We start from the raw sequence: 18,101 nt of genomic DNA, 5'->3' as shown, positions 1-18,101 counted from the left end.
GCCAACAAGCCTGTGACCACTGGTCCACTGGTCTGTGAGATGAATCAACCGACTCTGTCGCTGAGCTTGTTGGGTGTTGGTGAGTGGCGCGAGCAGAAGAACCCTATACCACTCACATAATCCGACTTAACGTTATGATATGCAAACGCATTATGTTGACAAAATTACGCACACACAGACACGATGCTAGAACTTAGAGCGCGGCCACATCAGCGTCGAGGTCGACGGCGTGGATCTCACAGCCGTTGAGGTACCAGCACGTGATGGTGGCGGTCAGCGCAAACGACGTGCCGCGGGCGACCTTGAGCTCCTTGAGGCGCTTGAAGAAGTTGATGGAGAGCACAGTCTTGGCCGCTGGCAGATCGTCAACGCGGATGGTCGCTCGGTACGCGAGGACGATCTTGTGCTCCGCAAGAACCGTCTCCGTAAGGGCAATGACGTGGTTCTTGACACTGAATGCGGCGCAGAGCAGATCGAGGGCTTGGGTCGCACGCAACAAGCTGCGGTGCAGGCAGTTGTGCTTCAGCGCGTGCTTGGCCGAAAAGACGCCGGCGTGCCAGGTCGCCCGTCCGCCCAAGCAGCGCACGAGGTACTCGATCCCGACGAGGCGCGGCTGCGCCCACTTGTCGGCGGCGCTCGTCGACTGCAGCTGCGCGTAGAGTTGCGCGGTCGGTTGATGGTTGTGCGAATAGCCACCAGCCGTCCGCATGTTGATCGTCGAGATGAGGAAGTCGTGGTAGCTGGTCATCGGCGTCAGGTCGGTTTCGATCGACATGGCGTGGTCGTGCAACTCAAACCGGGGCGACGGCGTCTGCGTCGCCTCAAATATGAACTTGATTTCGTCCATTTCATAGCCCAAAGTCGCGCTAAACTCCACGTCCGAGAGGCAAATTGGTGCGAGGTCCAGCGTTGTGCCGAGGTCATCGTTGGCGAACGACATGGTCAATCGACTGGGCTGCTGCAAAGTAAGATGAAGAATGACCAAGGTGGTGGGCAACCAAGGTATGACGGCGACCCGTCCCAGCGACGATGGCGCGACTGTGACCCGTCCCAGAGTCGTCTCCGGCTATGGCAAGCGCGGATGGCTTCCGGCGACGTACGCCATTTTGCATCTCCGCTGCGCATCAATGGCAATCTTGAATATCTTCCTGTGTGACCGCCTGTCTCCCGCCAAGTTCATTTCGCTGTAAAGTTGTCTCTTTTTCAGTGGACGCCAAAACACCTATCTCTTTATATAGGCAATGGCAAATTCTCCGTGTTAAGTCAAGCTGAAGTGGAAAGACCATTTCCATCGTTCCCACTAGCCAATCAAACGCCCGGATTTGTCCCATAATCTGTAGCACCAAAAGATCGCGCTTCAGCGGCCACGACGCCCGCACCTTCACCTACGGTACACATTGTCGACGCCACTGGTCTCGTTGTGATAGCGAGTGAGATGGTGACACTTAAGTTTTGCATTTTTCTTGACGTAGTAGTACTGACTTGGCCCCGTGGGTAGCGGTACTAGATTCCACCTGCCCATCGTGATCACCGTGCCGACAAGATATTGACTAGACAATTCATTGAAAATCAACATGCAAGCGATGACAGCGGCGCGTCGTGCGTCTACTTGAGCACGACGAGCTCGGACGCTATGTCGCCCACGATCTGCACCGACTCGAGGGTGCCGAGGCCGACGAGCGACGGCGCAAACGTCAAGTACAGGCGCTTTACGAGCACGTTGGGCTTGCCTTTGACTGTGCTGTAGAGGTTGTAGCCTGCGTCTTTGCCGACGCGCAGCTGGAATTCCTTGCCTACGTATCATCACCATGAGAATTGCAATATTTAAATATTGGGATATTTCAATAATGGACGACGCACCCCGCAGCATCGAGAACGCGACAAGAAAGACGCCTTGGCCAATCGCGCGCGTTGAAAACTGATACGTCGTGTTGCGCTCAATGGCCGAGAGTTCCTTCCTACGACCCATATATATACTGTTTACCCGATGCATTCGATAGATTGATACCGAGGATTGTTCTTTTTCTCAAACATGATCCACTCGGCGAGAAGCGGCTCTTTCGGGTGCAAGCGCAGCGCGTCGTCATGGGACCGCAAGTCGATGTTGAGTTTGAGCACGAGCGCGTTTCGGTTCGAGTTTTTGTGCACGAGGAGGCAAAACATGGGCTCGATCTGCTGGCACACCACGTACACTATCCGGATAATTGATACAAAGTTGATACAAGGCGGATACATTGCACCTTTCGGGTCCTTGTCCATCGTCGAGAGGCTTTGCGTGTCAGCGAGGTGCAACTCGAGGGCCTTGAGCCCGTCTGCCGAGACGAGCGGACCCAGGGCCTCGTAGTGAGCTGCGTCAAACGAGCGCTGTAGATGCGTCTGGATCGCGCTGAGCTCCGCGGCATGGCGCAGGAGCAGCGTGCGCGCCGGCCGCACAAACGACCTACGACATCACATGAGCTCCTCTTGGTCTAGTGCAACATTGACTTACCCAAAGAAGCGGCGGTAGTCCATCTGCAACACCATCGTCACGTGGCACGCGTTCTTCTCCATGGGGCGGATGAGGTACCCTTGGAGGACGCAGTCGACGCGGCGATGCCGCGACGCCGTCGGCACGTCGCTTGCGGGCGCAGGAAGGGTCACAATGACAATTGTGCCGTCCGTTTCCAGTCTACACAACCGTACATAAATAGCTAATCATGGAAAATGCGAGGAAAATGCCCGAACGCACCGCCAGCTCTTGAGGCTATGGAGCTCTTCGTGCGGGCAGCCCCAAAACGTTCGGTACAAGCGGTGCTCGACCCAGACGTGGTTGGACTCACGACGGACGATCGCGCCGTGCACCAAGAACGGGTTCGTACTCGCCGCAAACGCCGAGCCAGGGTGCGCCGTGAGCAAGTCAAAGACGGCGCGTGCTGGAAATGGCAGCGTTGTCGTGCGCTTGAGCGACATGAAACCATCAATCGTCTTTTCGTACAGACTATCGAGCAGCGACGGTGCGTGCACGAGCGTCCAGCCATGCGCCGACGAGAGCATTTTGAGCTCTAGGGTATCGTTCGCAGCACGTAAATGAACTAACATATGGTACCTTGCATGGCACCGTGGACGTCCTTGGCGGCCGGAAGCCCGAGAAACGTGTTGAGCACATGAAGCTGTGTCAACGTCCGCTTCGCCGACGGTCCGGCCGACGACGGGTTCAAGAACATGTCGATGGCCGCGACGAGGAAGCCTGTTACTGCATTCGAGAGGTTGCTATCAATTTCGATGTGTTGTACCTTCCAAACCCACTTTGCGACGCAGTAGAAAACCGTCCGAGAGACTGCGCGTCTGCTGGCAGTAGAGCTTGGGGGGCAGCCGTTGCTGCAGCGCCGACGACGGGTGCATCGCATACAGCGTCTCGGCGAGCGCATGGAACTCGCGGTACCGGCGCTCGACGGTGAATTCAGGGCCGTTGGGCCACAGCGTCGTCACGATCACATACGCCGCGTAGCCTTCGGCTGTCACGAGCACCTTGGCGATGCGCGCCTGGATCAGCGACGCCCACTCGGTGACCGACGACCGCGGCGTGAGCGACTTGGTTGGCGACGGTTGCGCCATGCTCGGCAGTGGACGCGGCACTGAGAGCGGAGGAACCGGCGGCAGTACCTCGTGCAACTTGAAGCCCGTGTTGGCGCGCGAGAGCAGTGGCCCAGAGCAGTCGTGGTCGCCAAGGTCATCGAGGTGCACGAGCTGCTTGCACGACTTGCACAAGATGCTGTCGGGCGCCGTCTCGGTCGTCGCGATACCTGTCATCATGGTTACTACGGCCGCCTTTCCGATTGTGAACTAATTTTAGTGCAAAGGACGGGAAACTCGCACCCCACGTACTCTTTTTCAGTGTCCTAACTTAGTCCACGTGACGGAGCGCTATCATAGCTAGCGTGTCTCAGGCCAAGAAATGCGCTCTAACCTCTGCTCGTACCGGGACCACCTTGGAGTTTACCTTGGAGTTCAACGATAACACAAAAAATGACTCGTTTATAAACTTAGAAAACCATCCGCCTTCGCCACGGGACACCGAGACGCCTACTTGAGTTCGCGCATCTTCTCCTCGAGCGTCGCCGCCCACGAGTCGTAGTTGTCGAGGATGCTGCGCGACTGCTCCGAGACCTCGTCGCCGACAACCGGCGGGAACGGAGGCAACAGGCTCGGTGCCGCCTATATCGACATTCAGGATCACTCTTCAGTACATGGCAGCCAGACGCACCGGAGGCATCGATGTGTCGTCTGTCGTGAGCACGGCCGCCACGTCGACGAGCGCCGTCACGGGCAGATCAAGCTGCGGGGACGTCTGGCGACGCAACTGCCGCGCGATCGACGAGGGCGGTGAGACGTCCGGGGGCGCTGTGGCCGGCGCCGATGTCGATGGCGGCAGCAGCGTCGTGTTGCGCCGCGCCGGGCTCCGCATCGACGCGCCAAGGTCCGGCTTGAAGGTGCAGCCCTACCATGCACTCCGATCGAATCATAACACGTCGAGTGTCGGTACCTTGGCCTCGTTCTCTTCCTTGAGCCGCTGGCGCTCTTCGAGAATGTGCTTCTTGTCGTTCGAGAGGCGTTCCCAGACCGGCTCGGTCGGCGGCTCCTTGAGCTCGATCGACACGTGCGGGTGGAACGTGCACTCTTCCATTTCGCGCTTCAACCGTTGTTGCTCGGCGAGGCTCAGCTGCTCCATCTTCTTGAGACCTTCGTCGTGCAGCCGCTACGGTGGTCATGAGACTGTATACCTTTTTCAATGTAGAGACAAGTACTTCGAAAATGCTGCCGTGGCGCTCGGGAATCGACACGAGCGACGACTCGATCGACGGTTTGAACGAAAACGATTCTTGCTCGAGCTTCTTGCGCTCGCGGTCCGCTTGCTGCTGGAGCAAGTACTCTTTATCAAAGAGACGTTCGTGGAACGGCTTGTCGTCGGCAAGGGCTTTGGACGACTTGGTCTCGATGATCTTGGGCCGGAACGTTGCTTCCTTGAGCTTGCGCTCGTCCTGCTCTTTGCGCAGCGCTTCGAGACGGTCTTCCTTCTTGCGCTCGTTTTCCTGCATCCGGTCCAAAAACGACTTGTCGTCGGCTTTGGCCTCGGTCGATTTGGTGCGCTGGACCGCCGGTCGAAACGTGCACTCGGCCATCTCAAACTGCTTCTTCTTCTCCTCCTTTTCGAGGCGCTTTAGACGCTCGCGCTCGGCGTCGTACAGCGGTCGACTCTTGGCCGGCGATTTGCCCTTGAGCTTCTTGATCTTGGGCTGGAACGTGCACTCTTCAGCCGTCTTGGCTTCCATCTCGAGCTGCTTCTGCTTTCGCCGCGCCGCGAGCTCGAGGTGCTGAGCATACAGCTCTTCGTGGCGCCGGGTCGGCTTGCCGTCGACGCTTCTCGGGCTCGAGATCGTGGTCGCATCGCTTTCGCCCTTGTGCGCTTTGCGGAGACGGAGCTTCAGCGACATGCGCCGGGACTTTTTTGAAATTTCGGGCTTGAACGAGTACTCGGCCTGCGCCGACTGCTTCTGCGCTTCCTTGCGGCGCGCGAGCTCCTTGGCTTGGTCGTGCAGCATGTTGAACCGGTCCTTGTCCGACCCGTTCGAGGTGACGGACGACGGTCCGCTCGACTGCATTGCGTCCGACGACGTGTGCTTGATGTGGGGCTTGGTCGTGTTGGGCTTGAACGTGCACTCTTCCGGGGCTTGCGTCGAGAGCTCGTCGCGCTTGTGCTTGAGCTCCATCGCTTTCGTATACAGGCGCGCGGCCAACGCGTCCTTTTGCGTCGGCGACATGGACTTTCGTTTGAGGTGCGCAAACGGGCTCGGCGCGCCCTTGGTCGTCTTGGCATGTGTGATCGCCGTCGTCTTGGCGACCGGCGACGGCGGTGGGATCATGGACGGCTTGTCGGGCTTGGACAAGGACGGGATCTTGGTCGGCGAGTTGAGGAGCGTCTTGATCTCGTCGACCATCGCCGAGACCTTGGACGACGCCGGCTCGGGTGCATCGATCGTCTCAATCTTGAGCGCGCAGAGGCCCTCGACCACAGCTGCGACCTCGTGCGACTTGGTCGTCGGCGCAACGGTCGCGTCCTTGGGCTTGTCAATCTCCTCCATGGCCACCGCGTCCATGGGCGCGATCTGCTCCGTGGACGTCGGCGACTCGAGACCTGCATGCGCGTCGGCCATGGCGGCGACGTCCAGGGCGGGCGGCAGCTTGGCGTCCACCGGCAGCGGCGCGATCGCGACGTCGTCCATGGGCCTGCGTGTTGCCAAATGAACGCGAAAATGGCGTATTGGCGTATCCGGACGACTCGCATCCGGATGCGAACAACAGAAGGATACGCTGGAAACGCTTTTCGAATAAAAATATCGGGCAATAGCTTGATGTTAGTATGAAAGTCGGAAACTATACGGAGGACGACACAAAAAAAGAAAAAAAATACGTCACGGTTGCGTCGTCGCGCGCCATTTTAGCTCGCGTAACCGACAGTTTTGAAAAACGAGCCAATCAGCGCGCGATAACGACGATGGTCCATCGATGTGACCCCATGTCTGTTGCTGCCACGACGTCGACAGCCAGCGCACCGGTACGACGACGACGATGGCGACGGCACCGACACCGGTGACGAGACGGGCGCGTGCGCTGGACCGTAGCACCCGTGCTGGGATTGGTGGCTTCTCGGAACTTGAAGGCGCCGACTCTGGCCACTGCCAGCGTCAGCCACTGGACTTTGGCGGTCGCTGGTCCGGAGCACGTTTGTCGTCGCCACAAAGAGTGGTGCAGGAGGCTACACGTCCCATGCATTTGAGCGTACGCGTGAAGTTTGCTCCGCGTGCCGGCTGCAACTCAGCAAACGGCATTGGAACTTGGCGCTTGGGGCGAAGGGGATGGGTGGGTGGGCGTGGCTACTGGACTCAAATCTTGTCGTGTGGGTCTTCATGTTGCTACAGTATTTTGCACTACAGTGTATCTGACAGCCTGCGGCTCAAACATGGTTGCACACGTCTGCAATGTGGGCTACGTGGCGACGATCCAGTGCATGATCCAGTGTAGACCAAACAGCGTCTCGCGCGGAGGCATCTGCGAGGACGGAAAACGCGCGTAAAAAATGGACATGCTTCGATAGCTGGGATGCCGCCTGCGTGAACCGTGCACTGACATATTCATCTCTACAGAGCTCTCGTGGCCACTCGTACAGCGCATAAAACAGTACATGATACCACTTGACCGACGGGCTGCTACACACTTTGGTGCTCTATTTTTATTGTTCAACGGCCATGTCAACTTTCGAACGACATGGCGGTGGTCGACGGCAGGATGGAACGATGATACGTCTTTCGAAAGTCGATCTTCTCGTCCTCTCTTCTTCGCTTTTATTAGGCGCGTTTGTTAGTTCCCCACACTTTATGCGGTCGTCGTCAGCTATGCACCAGTATGACATCGTATTTTGTTTGGCGCCGTCGTCGTACATGGCTATTCAAAGTTACCAGAACAGAATTCCTATTGCAGTCGTATATCCTGATCCAGTTTGGCTCGGGCGCTGTTCACGCCAGACGCCGTGCCACCCGCGGCCACGGTTCACGGTTCACGGTTTGCAGGCTTGTATCAGAGCGCCCACCCGTTTTCCCGTCGCATTCGTAGTCGTCCAATGTCACTTTTCAAACAGCATATTTTTAGCTCGTTGTATGTAGTACATTGTTACTACAGTTTTACTCAAATGTAAAAGATGCATTTAAATGCCAGCAGACGCTGCTTGGACTTTCGCTGTGACCACCTGGTGTCGCATGGAAGCGTTCGAAACATGCGTACACAGGCTGCCACGTGCCAGATTGCCTTTGCCGTTCAGTTTTGATTTTGAGAGCATGCAACCTCTTCTCCGCTGCCTTGTCGCGCTGGCGCTGCTGAGCGCGACCGTCGTCGGCCATATCCAAGTCGACGTCCGCGCGCGCAAGGTGCCCCTGCGCGGTGTGAACCTCGGTGGCTGGCTCGTGGCGGAAAACTGGATGACGCAGGACGCGTCCATTTGGAACGACGTACCAAACCACGAGTGCGAGCACGGCGAGTACCATGCCATGAAGGCGCTCGGACACAAGGGCCAAGCCGCTTTTGAACGCCACCGCAGCACGTTCATCACCGAAGCCGACGTGGAGGCCGTCGCCGCCGCCAAGTTCAACACTGTCCGCGTGCCCGTCGGATACTGGATCCAAGGCTGTGATCACATCAAGGACGACACGATCAAAAAGCAGGTACACTACCGATTTGCAATAAGATATCGGTTTCTTATTCGAAAGCTAGTGCTCGGTGTATGCTGAGAACGGCCTTTCGTACCTCGATGCGCTCGTCAAGAAGTGGGCGCTCAAGCACAACGTGGCGGTGCTGATCAGCCTGCACGGTGCGCCCGGCTCGCAGAACGGCAAAGACCACAGCGGCGTCGTCGACGGTATTCAGTGGGGCGACGAAGCGACAGTCGCCGCCACAAAGACGTTTGCACACTTTCTCATCGACCGGTACCAGCACGAGCCCGCGTTCCTGGGGCTTGGCTTGCTCAACGAACCATCCGCGGACCTGGACCTCAAGGTGCTCAAGCAATACTACAACGACATGTACCACGAGCTCCGCGCCAAGACCGACTGCATCCTCGTCATGATGCCGCAGCTCCAGCTGCAGCTCACGGGGCAGCTCGAGGACCTCGACAAGTCGATGACAAACGTCTGGGTCGAGTGGCACCCATATCTTATTTGGGGCTACGAAGACTACGACGAAGACAAGCTTTTGCACAAGAACGGCGTCGACGACCTCACCAAGCGCATTTCGTCCTGGAAAGGCCACCCGCTCCTCTTTGGCGAGTGGAGCTTTGTGACGGCCAACGGCACCTTCAAGAAGCTTGACGCCTTCCAGCCGTTCATGCGCAAGATGCTCAACACGATGAACGCTGCGGGCGCCGGCTGGACGTACTGGACGTGGAAGGTGGCGGGCGACGACACCATGTACGACGGCCAGAACCGCTGGAGCATGCGTCAGATGCTGCATCGGCTGCCTCACGATGCGTCGAACGACACGTCGTCGTACAACAACGCGGCCGTGCTCTCGTTCAAGAGCGGCGCCAACGTGACGGTGGCCACGTCGATGCTGGCAACGGATGAGAACTGGGTGGCCTTTTTTGGTCCGCCGCCGGTCGAGCGCTGGGCGTACGACACAAATACGCAGCAGCTCCGGTCGTCGGTCTCGGGCCTCTGCCTCGACGCCTCGTACGGCACCACGTCGGCGTATGCGGCGCTCGACATCAAGGGCTACCCGTGCCAGCGCATCAACTACAACCAAAAATGGATCTTCCGCAACCACCAGCTCGTGTACCGACCCAACAGCAAGTGCTTGGCGGCGTCCACCAAGATGTCGTTGACGCTCGTCGATTGCGACACTTCGTCGCCCGACCAGACGCTGCACATCATCTCCGACGGCACCGACAGTAGCAAGGACGGCAGCAAGAACAGCAGCGGCAAGAACGACAGCAGCAGTCGTAGCCACGACGGCAGTAGCAGCGGTAGCCACGACGACGACAGACCTGCGCCGGTGCGCATCTTTCTCAACTCGACCGGCGCCCGCCTCGTGCTGTACCGCAACGAGACGGTCCAGTTTCGCGCGCGCAAGTACCCGTACGATGGCGGCGTGTGGCTGCTGCGCACGACCGATGGGCTCCTAAAACACTCTGCATCGAGCCTTTGCCTTCAGAGCGACGACGACACGAAGCGCGTTGCGCTTGCCGCGTGCGACGACAACGACATGAGCATGCAGTGGGCCTACGACGAGAAGACGCTGCGGCTGACGCACGGTGACGGCGCCTCCTGCTTGGATGCGCGGCGACCGATGCAGCCCACGATCGCCAAGTGCTCGCGCGCTACCTCCCAGCGCTTTTCGCTGCAGCCGACCGACCAATCCAGCACCTAGACATACGTTGTCGTCCTCGTGACTAACTTAATCCATCCCGTGGCTATGTCCATGATGTAAGATAGCGCCGACCAATGCGCCGTCACAGTCGTCGTCACACCAATGGACTGGTAGTATAAGTGCATCGGTGCGATCACGAAGTCTTGGACAGATTCACTCAATCTGCGTTTCCTCTACCAAGACCGAACTACTTGGGGGCAACATCCGTGTCGGTGTCCGCCGTGCCCGTGGTGGGCGAGGCGGGTTAGCTGTTTGACTGACACTACCAATTTGGAAATGGCTTGAGCTTGCTTGCTCTGCGCCTGGATTTTGGATCTTGGATTTTGTGTTTGCTTTTGGATCGTGGTCTTCTAGATCGCTCCGACTTGCGCGGAAAACCTCTTCCACGAGGCGTTTCTAGCTGCTATTCGACCAAGCGCAGAGCAATGCACCACGACCGGTATGTGGAAACAAACGTTTGGGACTATGATGCAGACCTGGACGGTCTCCAATCTGTTCGAGTATTTTAGGACTGGACGCAGCGAGGTCGGGGCCATGGCATTTGACGAAGATAAAGCACGGACATAAATTAAGCTCCTTAGACGGTGTTGGCGTAGGCCTCAGGTGTCGCGACCATGGCCTTCTCGCGAGCGATATCACTGCGGCCAACGTCGTGATCAATGTCGCGCGCCGTGAACTTGAACTGGACGAGCATCGCGAGCAGAAAGATCGCCAGATGCGCGCCAAAGTAGATCACCGCAAAGCTCGTCGACGGGTACACGAGCAAAAGCGAGGCGCCCGTCATAAACAGCATCGCGCCGTTGAACGACGTGCAGACGATCAGAAGCGCGCGACGGCCAAGGCAAAAGGCGCCACCCACAAGCGCTGCAAGAAGCGCGCCGACAAACGTCCACAAGTCGCCCAGGAGCGTATAGCTGAGGACTTCAATGGTAATGGACGCGCCCGTGAGCGCGCCGATGCTAAACATGGCTGCCGTTGGGAGCTTGAAGACGGCGAGGGCCGTGAACAAGGCGAGGATAAGGCCAATCACGTGCATGTTGGGGTCGTAATCGTCGTCGTTCGAGAAGGTCACGACGCCTTGCACCGCGAGGAGGAAGACGACGAAGAAGGTGCTGACGCGCGCCGTGTGCGGCAGCAAGCGGTAGCCATAAAAGGCAAGTGGGATCGCAACCGCCATCAAAACGACGGCCATGAAGCCCAGCATGCGCAGGTACGGTGCGTTCTCGCTCATTGCAAATTGAAAAGTGCAAAGTTCTTCCATACGTACGTCCGGATATAAACCTCCCCACCCTTTTGACATTCCCAAATGGAGCCGGATCGGCACTGCTCTTTACGACGTGAGACGCACTCCACTTGTCTGTTCAGCGATGAGAGATGGCTATGTACATTGCTAGTAGAGACATAGTGTCGTCGTTTCATAGCGTAGACTAGTACTAAAGTGCGAGAAACTACCATGGAAGTGCAGGAATGAATTCGACTATTAGCAGTTAGTTGTGAGTTCGTTACCGCATGGGCCGCAGAACGTGGGTGCATCACCGTCTTGCCCCCGCGCTTGACACGCGCGTAGGACACACGTGAAGCGCGGCGCTAAAGCAATCATAATGGAAGGTGACGTCGTACAGCTTTGCGAAACCTGGCTGGCACGTGGTCATCCCAAGAATGAATACACATTGTGCCCTCGTCATGTCTGTCAAGTTGGTCGCACTTGGCGCATGCATTTACAACGGCACTGTTGATGCTTGTGGGCTTATCCGCATGCAATACCCCGACTCAAGCACTGTATTTTGTCAATTCTAGATCCAGTTTGCAATAAATAAATGTATAGTGCAATACGGTCTATAGACAATTCTAGAATTTGGATTAGGAAACCTTCATGTACGTCTCGCCATAGAGCATTGTAAGGTACTTGTCCGGTTGCGCGGGACATAGCACGTCGATGCCGTCGATCGAGCATCGTCAAAGCGGGAAGACCCAGTCGCGCGGGATGCTAAAGTGCCACGACGCAGCGCAGTATTTGCACGTCCACCAGCAGCCCGACGATACGGGCCCGAGCATCTCAATCGTCCCGTTGACAATTGCGTTGACTGATGGCATGAGCAGCGCGCCGACCGTGCCATTTGCAGTTGAGAAAGAGCTGTTGGCCGGCCGAAGCGCCGGAATGAACTCGAAAATGTCCGTGTACAGGCCCGTGTGCGTGTCGACAAACCGCCCTGGGAGGTAAGGGAATGGACCATCCTGGTACAGCGGACTGTCGCGCAGGAAAAGCTCGTAGCGCGGCAAGAGCGTCGAGAGATTCGTGCGCCGCAGCTCGTCCATCGAGGCTTGCGTCATGCCAAGGTCGGCGTCAACGTCGTGAGGAATGATGTCGCCACCACGCACAGCGCCGAGAAGTGAGCCGCTGTCGAGCCAGTACTCAATACCATGGTGCTCCAGCGCCCGAGTGACCTCGAGGAGCATGGTTCGAATGCGGGCGCGGCGCTCCGAGACGGGGTAGCACTCGGTCTTGTTGACGTACTCTTCAACCAAATGCTCCATGACGAGGACGGCGCAGTCGACTTTGCCGTTAGGGTCTTGTGGGTAGATACTGCCACGGTCGTCGGTGACGAGCGGTACGGGCGTTGGCGACGTTGTCGACGGCGGTGTTACGGCAACTTGCACAAGGTCCTGCTGCAATATGTGGACGAGATGTGGTTTCGCTCGAAAAAAGGAGGTCGATATCCAGAAGACAGAGACGATCGTGAGGAGGAGTACGAGACGGGCACGCCATTGCCGCCGCGTAGTTGTACGAGAAATACGACGACAAGAGCTGACGGAAGGAACCTGCGCATGTATCATTTGAAGAGCTATCTGAAGGTAGAATGGACCTATGGATCGAGAGGATTTTTGATCGTTGGCAATGCTTTCACGGGTGACGTGATAGCAGTAGCACCGGGCAAGCACCAAGACCTTGGTCGCATCAACCATGCTGGGAGCGAATGTACACGCCTCTTGTAGAGTTGTTATAGTAGTATAGTCGCAGCGGGGTACTAGAACATAAATCAACGGCCCTCAGTGGGCGACGCAAATTTTGATATGTGCCGCGCTACTAAAAGTGACTATATGTGTCTATATTTGGTATGTACCATGTTTAGTAGCGCAGCTCGTCGCGCACGCTTCATGCCTCGCACGTCCACGCGATGTAGTGTGTTGTGCTCTCCTATGCATCTCCAACCGTTTGGCCGAGTAAAATCGACTCTGATTTCAGAACGCATTTTGGTTCCGCGAACGACCTTGCGTGACGCTGCTGGTATCGCGTGACCTTGGATTGGTCCATTTATCTGGATTATTGCCCAATCAAAACGTTTTATAATGCGACCTTCACCCTCCAGCGACTTTCTGCTAAACAGGTCCCTTGCGGGGTGAGCTGGTAGGAACTTTTGTAATGAACGCGAAGTGTTGATTAACGGTATTGCGACGACGGCGCTTGCTGCAGTCTTCGCGCGCTTCTGCAATCCAAATGCAGCTGCATTGCGATTAGGTGCGGAAATACCTTATGTTCGACATGTGCTCTTAGAAGTGCGTCGTACTTAATTTTTACAAAAACAAGTATAATGTCCCAACATGGACAGCACTTAACAGGAACGGCAAAATCGCACTTCACTGGACATGCTCCGCGTGATGCGATTGGCTTAGACCAATGCAACTGCGTTGCATTGGCCAAAATGGTGTAAATTATAGCCAATGGGTTGGCCAGAAAATACGAATTAATCCCCTGGAATGCTGGTACACCACGTAAACGTTCCAACCAGGAAAATGGTGCACTCATCCAAGCGAAGTTCAAGCGTCTTACTTGTTATCTCTTGTGCTCGGCTCAAGGGATATATTGTGTTATTCCCTTGGCTCTGCCATTCTGCGACGTTCCACTAAATCTGCTTGTAGATGGTTTGGGGCGTCGTGGTCTCGACAAGCGGCGGCGTCGACGCTTCCACAGTTGGCGGCGCCGTCCACTTGAGCTGCGCAAGAAGGGCGGCCGCAAATATCCCAAAGTTTAGGAAAAGCATCGCGTAGCTCACGTCCGTGAGGCCCGCATCGCGCGACACGACCGCGTTGGCCTCTGTCGGCGGGTAGATCATAAAGTACAAAATCATCAGTGACGCAAGTACCAAGCGCGAGCCCGCAAAGGCCGAGGCAAAAATGAGCGGCAAGCGGCGTCCGATGCAGGCGATACCAACGGGCACGGCCACCAAGAGACCGATGACGTGAGCCGTGAGGAGACCGACGCCTGCGACAAGGAGTGCGAACGCGGTGGCAAAGTAGCCTGCGAGTGCCCCGATGCAAAAGGTGCCGACAACGGGGAGAAGCCACGCAACGGGAACTGCAGCGACCGAGATGCCAAAGCCGACGAGGTAGTACATGGCAGTTGGTGGCGTCGTCCACGCCGAGAGTGACCCAAAGAACGCCAAGGCCGGAAATACAAACGCGCAAAAGCGACCCGAGATCAAAAGGTACTTGTAGCCGGCAAAGGCCATGAGAGATGAGAGCCCGAGTTCCATGGCCGTCTCGATGATCTCAGTGGCAGAGATAAGCACCATTGTAGCGTGTTGCAGCAAAATCAAAAGTGAAAACCTGGGAACGAGTTGCGACCATCGCAGTATCTTTGATCGCCGCCAATCACCGGTCAAGAGCAACAGTGGTGCTCAACGATGTCCGGATGCAGATAACGACGACCAAACTTGGCTACAGTGGTTCTATGAATAAAAATGAGCCACGGAGTCATCCGAGTCAAATGCAAATAAGGACACATTTTTACCAATCACAGAGCGTCGTTTGTGAATCATGGGGAAAACGACGGCAGTCATCTGATTGGCCAAAATGCCGAATAATCGACAAATTTGATCGGTTTCCTGACTTTTTTTTTAATTGGTGGTGGTCCAATGCCGACTGTTATGCGGTGCCTTCTCGTTGCTTGTACCGAGGACGACCTGGTCTCCATGCATGATGTGTGACGGACTTGCGCACGTAGCGTGCACGATGACGCACTTCGAATCGTCGCAGTGGGCGGACCGTGACGGTATCGCCCTCTGCTCGGCTAAGTGCTTTGTCTTGAGCTGGACTTTTGGCGTGGATAAATATTGGAAAGTGATTGAGCAGAGTTACTTCAATAGCCAGCTAGCTACACCTAACCTGCACGGGCTCGGAAGTGGGACCTTAAGTTGTCTATGGCATGCTTCAACGCGCACGTATTCGACATTGATTTCCACCCCCGGAAGAGCTAGCCCCCGCCGCAGTGTGTCCAAATGCACAACGCACTTTACGAGGCAACGCCAGCGGCAACACTTCGTGCGTGGTCGTCAACTTCTGCCGACCCCATCAAGAACTGCAGCATGCGTGCCTTCACCAAGACGCAGAACATCCCGAAGGAAACCTTTCGCCGACGATCAAGCGCAAGGAGGAGTACGTGTACCTCAACGTCTGCCTCAACGTAGACCATCCCGGCAAACCGATGTTTGTCCCAAGCTCTTCCCCAGAATTGGGGCAAACCGATGGAACAAGCCATTGATAGGCTCTATTGTACAGCTTTTTGACGAATCAGAGACGCCGATTCTTAGTGGTACCAATAACTGTGTCGAATTTATATTCTTTTTTTCGACGGGAAAGTGAGGCCCCTCGATGCAATTCTCTATACATTTTGATGTACTACTGGGGCCCATTTTGGTCGTTGATAACTGTAGCAGCCTGTCAGCAAAGTGGAATGACACGGCTCTGGGAAAGGCTCCGCATTGGTGGCGTTATGTACCGGTTTCGAAATGGCAGCCGCGTGCGCCTGTTCGTGCGTGTCTCGTGCCGTTTGCGTTTGATCGTCATGGTCGTGTTCGGTTAAATAAGTGGATCCACATCCGGGATCGACATTCGCGGAATCTGCAGCTTGGTGTTTTGCACGTCTGATCCACCACCAGGAATTCTCACCGAACACGATTGGATCCAGGACGTGATGACATGGATCGGCCAACAATTTTTATCGGCGCGAATTTTTGGCGGAAACATTGCAGCCGCTGCGGCCGCAGCCGCTGCGGCCTAGTCGCGCGAACTTCAGATTGCCTTGGTCGAGCGTTTCCGCATCGGGGCTTGATGTGGAAAGTGTCATAGAGTGCACGGTCACCACTGTCATGGTGCAGGTCGCGCTGGGCGTTGAGTTGAGCCAGGTACGACGTCGCCGGGCGCACGAACCAAGGTTGCGGCCTATTCTCGGGCGGCTCCTTATCGACAAGCTCGTCCTTGATACCTGGTATGGCTGATGCGGTCGCCGCCACGGCCATTGGGTACGTAAGGAGAACTATGTCCTCGTCATCGGCCTTCCGTTCAAATGCCCGCGCAATTTTGCGCGCCTGTAAATCGTATTCTTGATAAAACTGCCCGGTTTACTTTGCGATGGCTGGAATCCACCTCGGGACATGGATTCCGAGAATGTTGATCCGCGCCGCCTCGATGCACTTTTTTTCCACCAAACACGAAAAAGTGAACCCCGTCCGATCCACTTTTGCCTTGATGCACCGGAGTCTACACAAAAACATCGAACACGCCCTATCAGTTCTGAGCGTGATGGATATCACGGTGGCAAGCATTATAACGGCCCGCAATTCATGGCTGCCAGCACAGCGGCTCACAAAAAAATCGCATCAGGTTGCCGAGAAGCGATGTCGTCAACCAACAACCTCGTCTCAAGATAATAGAATGTAAAAGTTATCTTGTATATATCATAATTCATATTGCTATTTTACTGCTCGATCATGTCCATGTCGCCGTACATTAGCGTCAGGTACTTGTCCGCGCGTGCGGGACAAAATACGTCAAAGCCGTCGATGGAGCACCGCCGCAGCGGAAAGATCCAGTCGGTCGGCACGTTAAAGCGGCCTTCGTCGGCGCAGTACTTGCACGCCGCCGTGTGCGGAGACACGACGGGCCCAAGCATCTCGGTCACCACAGTCTTGGTCAAAGCATTAGCTCGGCGCCGAGAGTGCCGGTCGCGATCGAGTTGGGGGCGTTGGCCGGCTGCCGCTTCGGGTAAAACTCAAAAACGTTCGTGTACAGCCCTGTCTGCGTGTCGACAAAGCGACCCGACGGGTACGAGAACGGCGCGTCAAGGTGGTTTGGGCTGTTCTTGAGGAAGAGCGCGTAGCGCGGATGCAATGTGATCAGCCGTGTTTGACGCAGCTGGTCCATGGCCGCTTGCGTGAGACCAATAGCGGTGTCGACATCATCTCGGCGCACGTCATGCTCACGAACAGCACCGAGAAGCGACCCGCTGTCGAGCCAGAACTCGATCTTTTGGTACTCGAGAGCCCGAGCAGCCTCGAGCAGCAGTATTCGGAGGCGGGCGCGGCGCTCCGCGACGGTGTAGCACTCGGTCTTGTCGACAAACTCTTCGACCAAATGCGCCATGTTGAGCACTGCGCATGCGATCTTGCCGTTGGGGTCGATGGGGTACACGTTGCCATTGCTGTCAGAAACGATCGGCGCAGGCGTCGGCATGACCATGATTGGGTCAGCTGCCATCGCATCAACGGGATGTGTCGCCAGCGTCATTGTCGCCGTCTTGAGAACAGCAGCCGTGTCAACCGCCTTTGTCGGCAGCGGAGGCGAAACCGGATTTGGTGACGTCGTCGAGAGTGGGCGAAGCGCCAGCAGCTGAAAGCAACCCAAATAAACTATGGCAACAGTTGCGGCCCAAAGAAGCAGGACCGTGTTGGATCGACCCGTGACCGCAAGCGCCGACAGGATCTGGCTCGCTTTCATGTTGAAAGTGGAAATTGGGAAATGAACTCCCAAATTTTGTGTGTGTTTGGCCGAGCCCTTATAAAGGGAGACGGCACGGACCATCTGAAACATGTTTTGCCAAGTGGCGATCGATCAGTGATTTCAACCGTACTTTTTACTCTGGGGTCCTTCAGTTGGGTCCTCCGTTTCGAGTTTCGAGGGGTTGAGCGGATGCCAGGTTGAAATCCCGAGCCAATAGGAGGCAGGTACCCTGCTAAGAGCATCCCCAGGAGTCGTTTTCATTTTATTGCTAACGGGTGGCTTTGGAAACGACCAGTTGGCAATGGAAATGGAGCTCCCCAGCAGCGTTGCCAAACGTTGCCAATCAACAGCTGACAGATCAACATTCCGACGAT

The 18,101-nt window shown here is 56.3% G+C and overlaps 8 protein-coding genes across 8 annotated transcripts; 1 reads left to right on the top strand and 7 right to left on the bottom strand.

The window, feature by feature from the left end:
* Positions 1 to 75: 75 nt before the first annotated feature.
* On the bottom strand, positions 76 to 1,090 carry SDRG_16938 (hypothetical protein). The gene has a single exon (XM_008623164.1). It carries the CDS (start codon positions 938 to 940, stop codon positions 194 to 196), a length of 747 nt encoding a protein of 248 aa, XP_008621386.1. The 5' UTR covers positions 941 to 1,090; the 3' UTR covers positions 76 to 193.
* Positions 1,091 to 1,544: 454 nt separating this feature from the next.
* Positions 1,545 to 3,808, bottom strand: SDRG_16937 (hypothetical protein). Its single transcript, XM_008623163.1, has 8 exons — positions 3,273 to 3,808; positions 3,086 to 3,226; positions 2,729 to 3,041; positions 2,489 to 2,668; positions 2,241 to 2,440; positions 2,009 to 2,192; positions 1,861 to 1,958; positions 1,545 to 1,793 (listed from the first exon to the last, which is right to left on the bottom strand). Exons 1-8 carry the CDS (start codon positions 3,790 to 3,792, stop codon positions 1,606 to 1,608), a joined length of 1,824 nt encoding a protein of 607 aa, XP_008621385.1. The 5' UTR covers positions 3,793 to 3,808; the 3' UTR covers positions 1,545 to 1,605.
* Positions 3,809 to 3,991: 183 nt separating this feature from the next.
* On the bottom strand, positions 3,992 to 6,284 carry SDRG_16936 (hypothetical protein). Its single transcript, XM_008623162.1, has 4 exons — positions 4,785 to 6,284; positions 4,523 to 4,735; positions 4,244 to 4,477; positions 3,992 to 4,194 (listed from the first exon to the last, which is right to left on the bottom strand). The coding sequence occupies exons 1-4, from the start codon at positions 6,258 to 6,260 to the stop codon at positions 4,063 to 4,065; spliced, it is 2,055 nt and encodes a 684-aa protein (XP_008621384.1). The 5' UTR covers positions 6,261 to 6,284; the 3' UTR covers positions 3,992 to 4,062.
* Positions 6,285 to 7,847: 1,563 nt separating this feature from the next.
* Positions 7,848 to 10,023, top strand: SDRG_16935 (hypothetical protein). Its single transcript, XM_008623161.1, has 2 exons — positions 7,848 to 8,252; positions 8,302 to 10,023. The coding sequence occupies exons 1-2, from the start codon at positions 7,869 to 7,871 to the stop codon at positions 9,949 to 9,951; spliced, it is 2,034 nt and encodes a 677-aa protein (XP_008621383.1). The 5' UTR covers positions 7,848 to 7,868; the 3' UTR covers positions 9,952 to 10,023.
* A 370-nt stretch (positions 10,024 to 10,393) lies between these two features.
* SDRG_16934 (hypothetical protein) lies at positions 10,394 to 11,188 on the bottom strand. Its single transcript, XM_008623160.1, has one exon. The coding sequence runs from the start codon at positions 11,180 to 11,182 to the stop codon at positions 10,529 to 10,531; it is 654 nt and encodes a 217-aa protein (XP_008621382.1). The 5' UTR covers positions 11,183 to 11,188; the 3' UTR covers positions 10,394 to 10,528.
* A 604-nt stretch (positions 11,189 to 11,792) lies between these two features.
* SDRG_16933 (hypothetical protein) lies at positions 11,793 to 12,493 on the bottom strand. Its single transcript, XM_008623159.1, has one exon. It carries the CDS (start codon positions 12,484 to 12,486, stop codon positions 11,908 to 11,910), a length of 579 nt encoding a protein of 192 aa, XP_008621381.1. The 5' UTR covers positions 12,487 to 12,493; the 3' UTR covers positions 11,793 to 11,907.
* Positions 12,494 to 13,690: 1,197 nt separating this feature from the next.
* Positions 13,691 to 14,535, bottom strand: SDRG_16932 (hypothetical protein). The gene has a single exon (XM_008623158.1). It carries the CDS (start codon positions 14,520 to 14,522, stop codon positions 13,854 to 13,856), a length of 669 nt encoding a protein of 222 aa, XP_008621380.1. The 5' UTR covers positions 14,523 to 14,535; the 3' UTR covers positions 13,691 to 13,853.
* A 2,170-nt stretch (positions 14,536 to 16,705) lies between these two features.
* On the bottom strand, positions 16,706 to 17,466 carry SDRG_16931 (hypothetical protein; the record flags this gene model as incomplete). Its single annotated transcript, XM_008623157.1, has 2 exons — positions 16,706 to 16,915; positions 17,008 to 17,466. 2 exons carry the CDS (start codon positions 17,464 to 17,466, stop codon positions 16,706 to 16,708), a joined length of 669 nt encoding a protein of 222 aa, XP_008621379.1.
* Positions 17,467 to 18,101: the final 635 nt, after the last annotated feature.

The sequence above is a fragment of the Saprolegnia diclina genome, assembly GCF_000281045.1.
Source record: "Saprolegnia diclina VS20 unplaced genomic scaffold supercont1.164, whole genome shotgun sequence".
Classification (NCBI taxonomy): Eukaryota; Oomycota; class Saprolegniomycetes; order Saprolegniales; family Saprolegniaceae; genus Saprolegnia; species Saprolegnia diclina.
Note: the sequence above shows the minus strand (reverse complement) of the source record. Positions and strands in the feature narration are given on the sequence as shown.

Excerpts from the sequence above, each read along its gene's own strand:
- SDRG_16938 (XM_008623164.1), bottom strand. The coding sequence starts at position 940 with ATGTCGTTCGCCAACGATGACCTCGGCACAACGCTGGACCTCGCACCA.
- SDRG_16937 (XM_008623163.1), bottom strand. The coding sequence starts at position 3,792 with ATGATGACAGGTATCGCGACGACCGAGACGGCGCCCGACAGCATCTTG. Across the intron at positions 3,042-3,085 it reads CGTCCACGGTGCCATGCAAG|AGCTCAAAATGCTCTCGTCG; the intron begins GTACCATATGTT and ends ACGATACCCTAG. Across the intron at positions 2,441-2,488 it reads GACTACCGCCGCTTCTTTGG|GTCGTTTGTGCGGCCGGCGC; the intron begins GTAAGTCAATGT and ends GTGATGTCGTAG.
- SDRG_16936 (XM_008623162.1), bottom strand. The coding sequence starts at position 6,260 with ATGGACGACGTCGCGATCGCGCCGCTGCCGGTGGACGCCAAGCTGCCG. Across the intron at positions 4,736-4,784 it reads GCCACGGCAGCATTTTCGAA|CGGCTGCACGACGAAGGTCT; the intron begins GTACTTGTCTCT and ends TGACCACCGTAG. Across the intron at positions 4,478-4,522 it reads AGGAAGAGAACGAGGCCAAG|GGCTGCACCTTCAAGCCGGA; the intron begins GTACCGACACTC and ends AGTGCATGGTAG.
- SDRG_16935 (XM_008623161.1), top strand. The coding sequence starts at position 7,869 with ATGCAACCTCTTCTCCGCTGCCTTGTCGCGCTGGCGCTGCTGAGCGCG. Across the intron at positions 8,253-8,301 it reads ACGACACGATCAAAAAGCAG|TGCTCGGTGTATGCTGAGAA; the intron begins GTACACTACCGA and ends TTCGAAAGCTAG.
- SDRG_16934 (XM_008623160.1), bottom strand. The coding sequence starts at position 11,182 with ATGAGCGAGAACGCACCGTACCTGCGCATGCTGGGCTTCATGGCCGTC.
- SDRG_16933 (XM_008623159.1), bottom strand. The coding sequence starts at position 12,486 with ATGGAGCATTTGGTTGAAGAGTACGTCAACAAGACCGAGTGCTACCCC.
- SDRG_16932 (XM_008623158.1), bottom strand. The coding sequence starts at position 14,522 with ATGGTGCTTATCTCTGCCACTGAGATCATCGAGACGGCCATGGAACTC.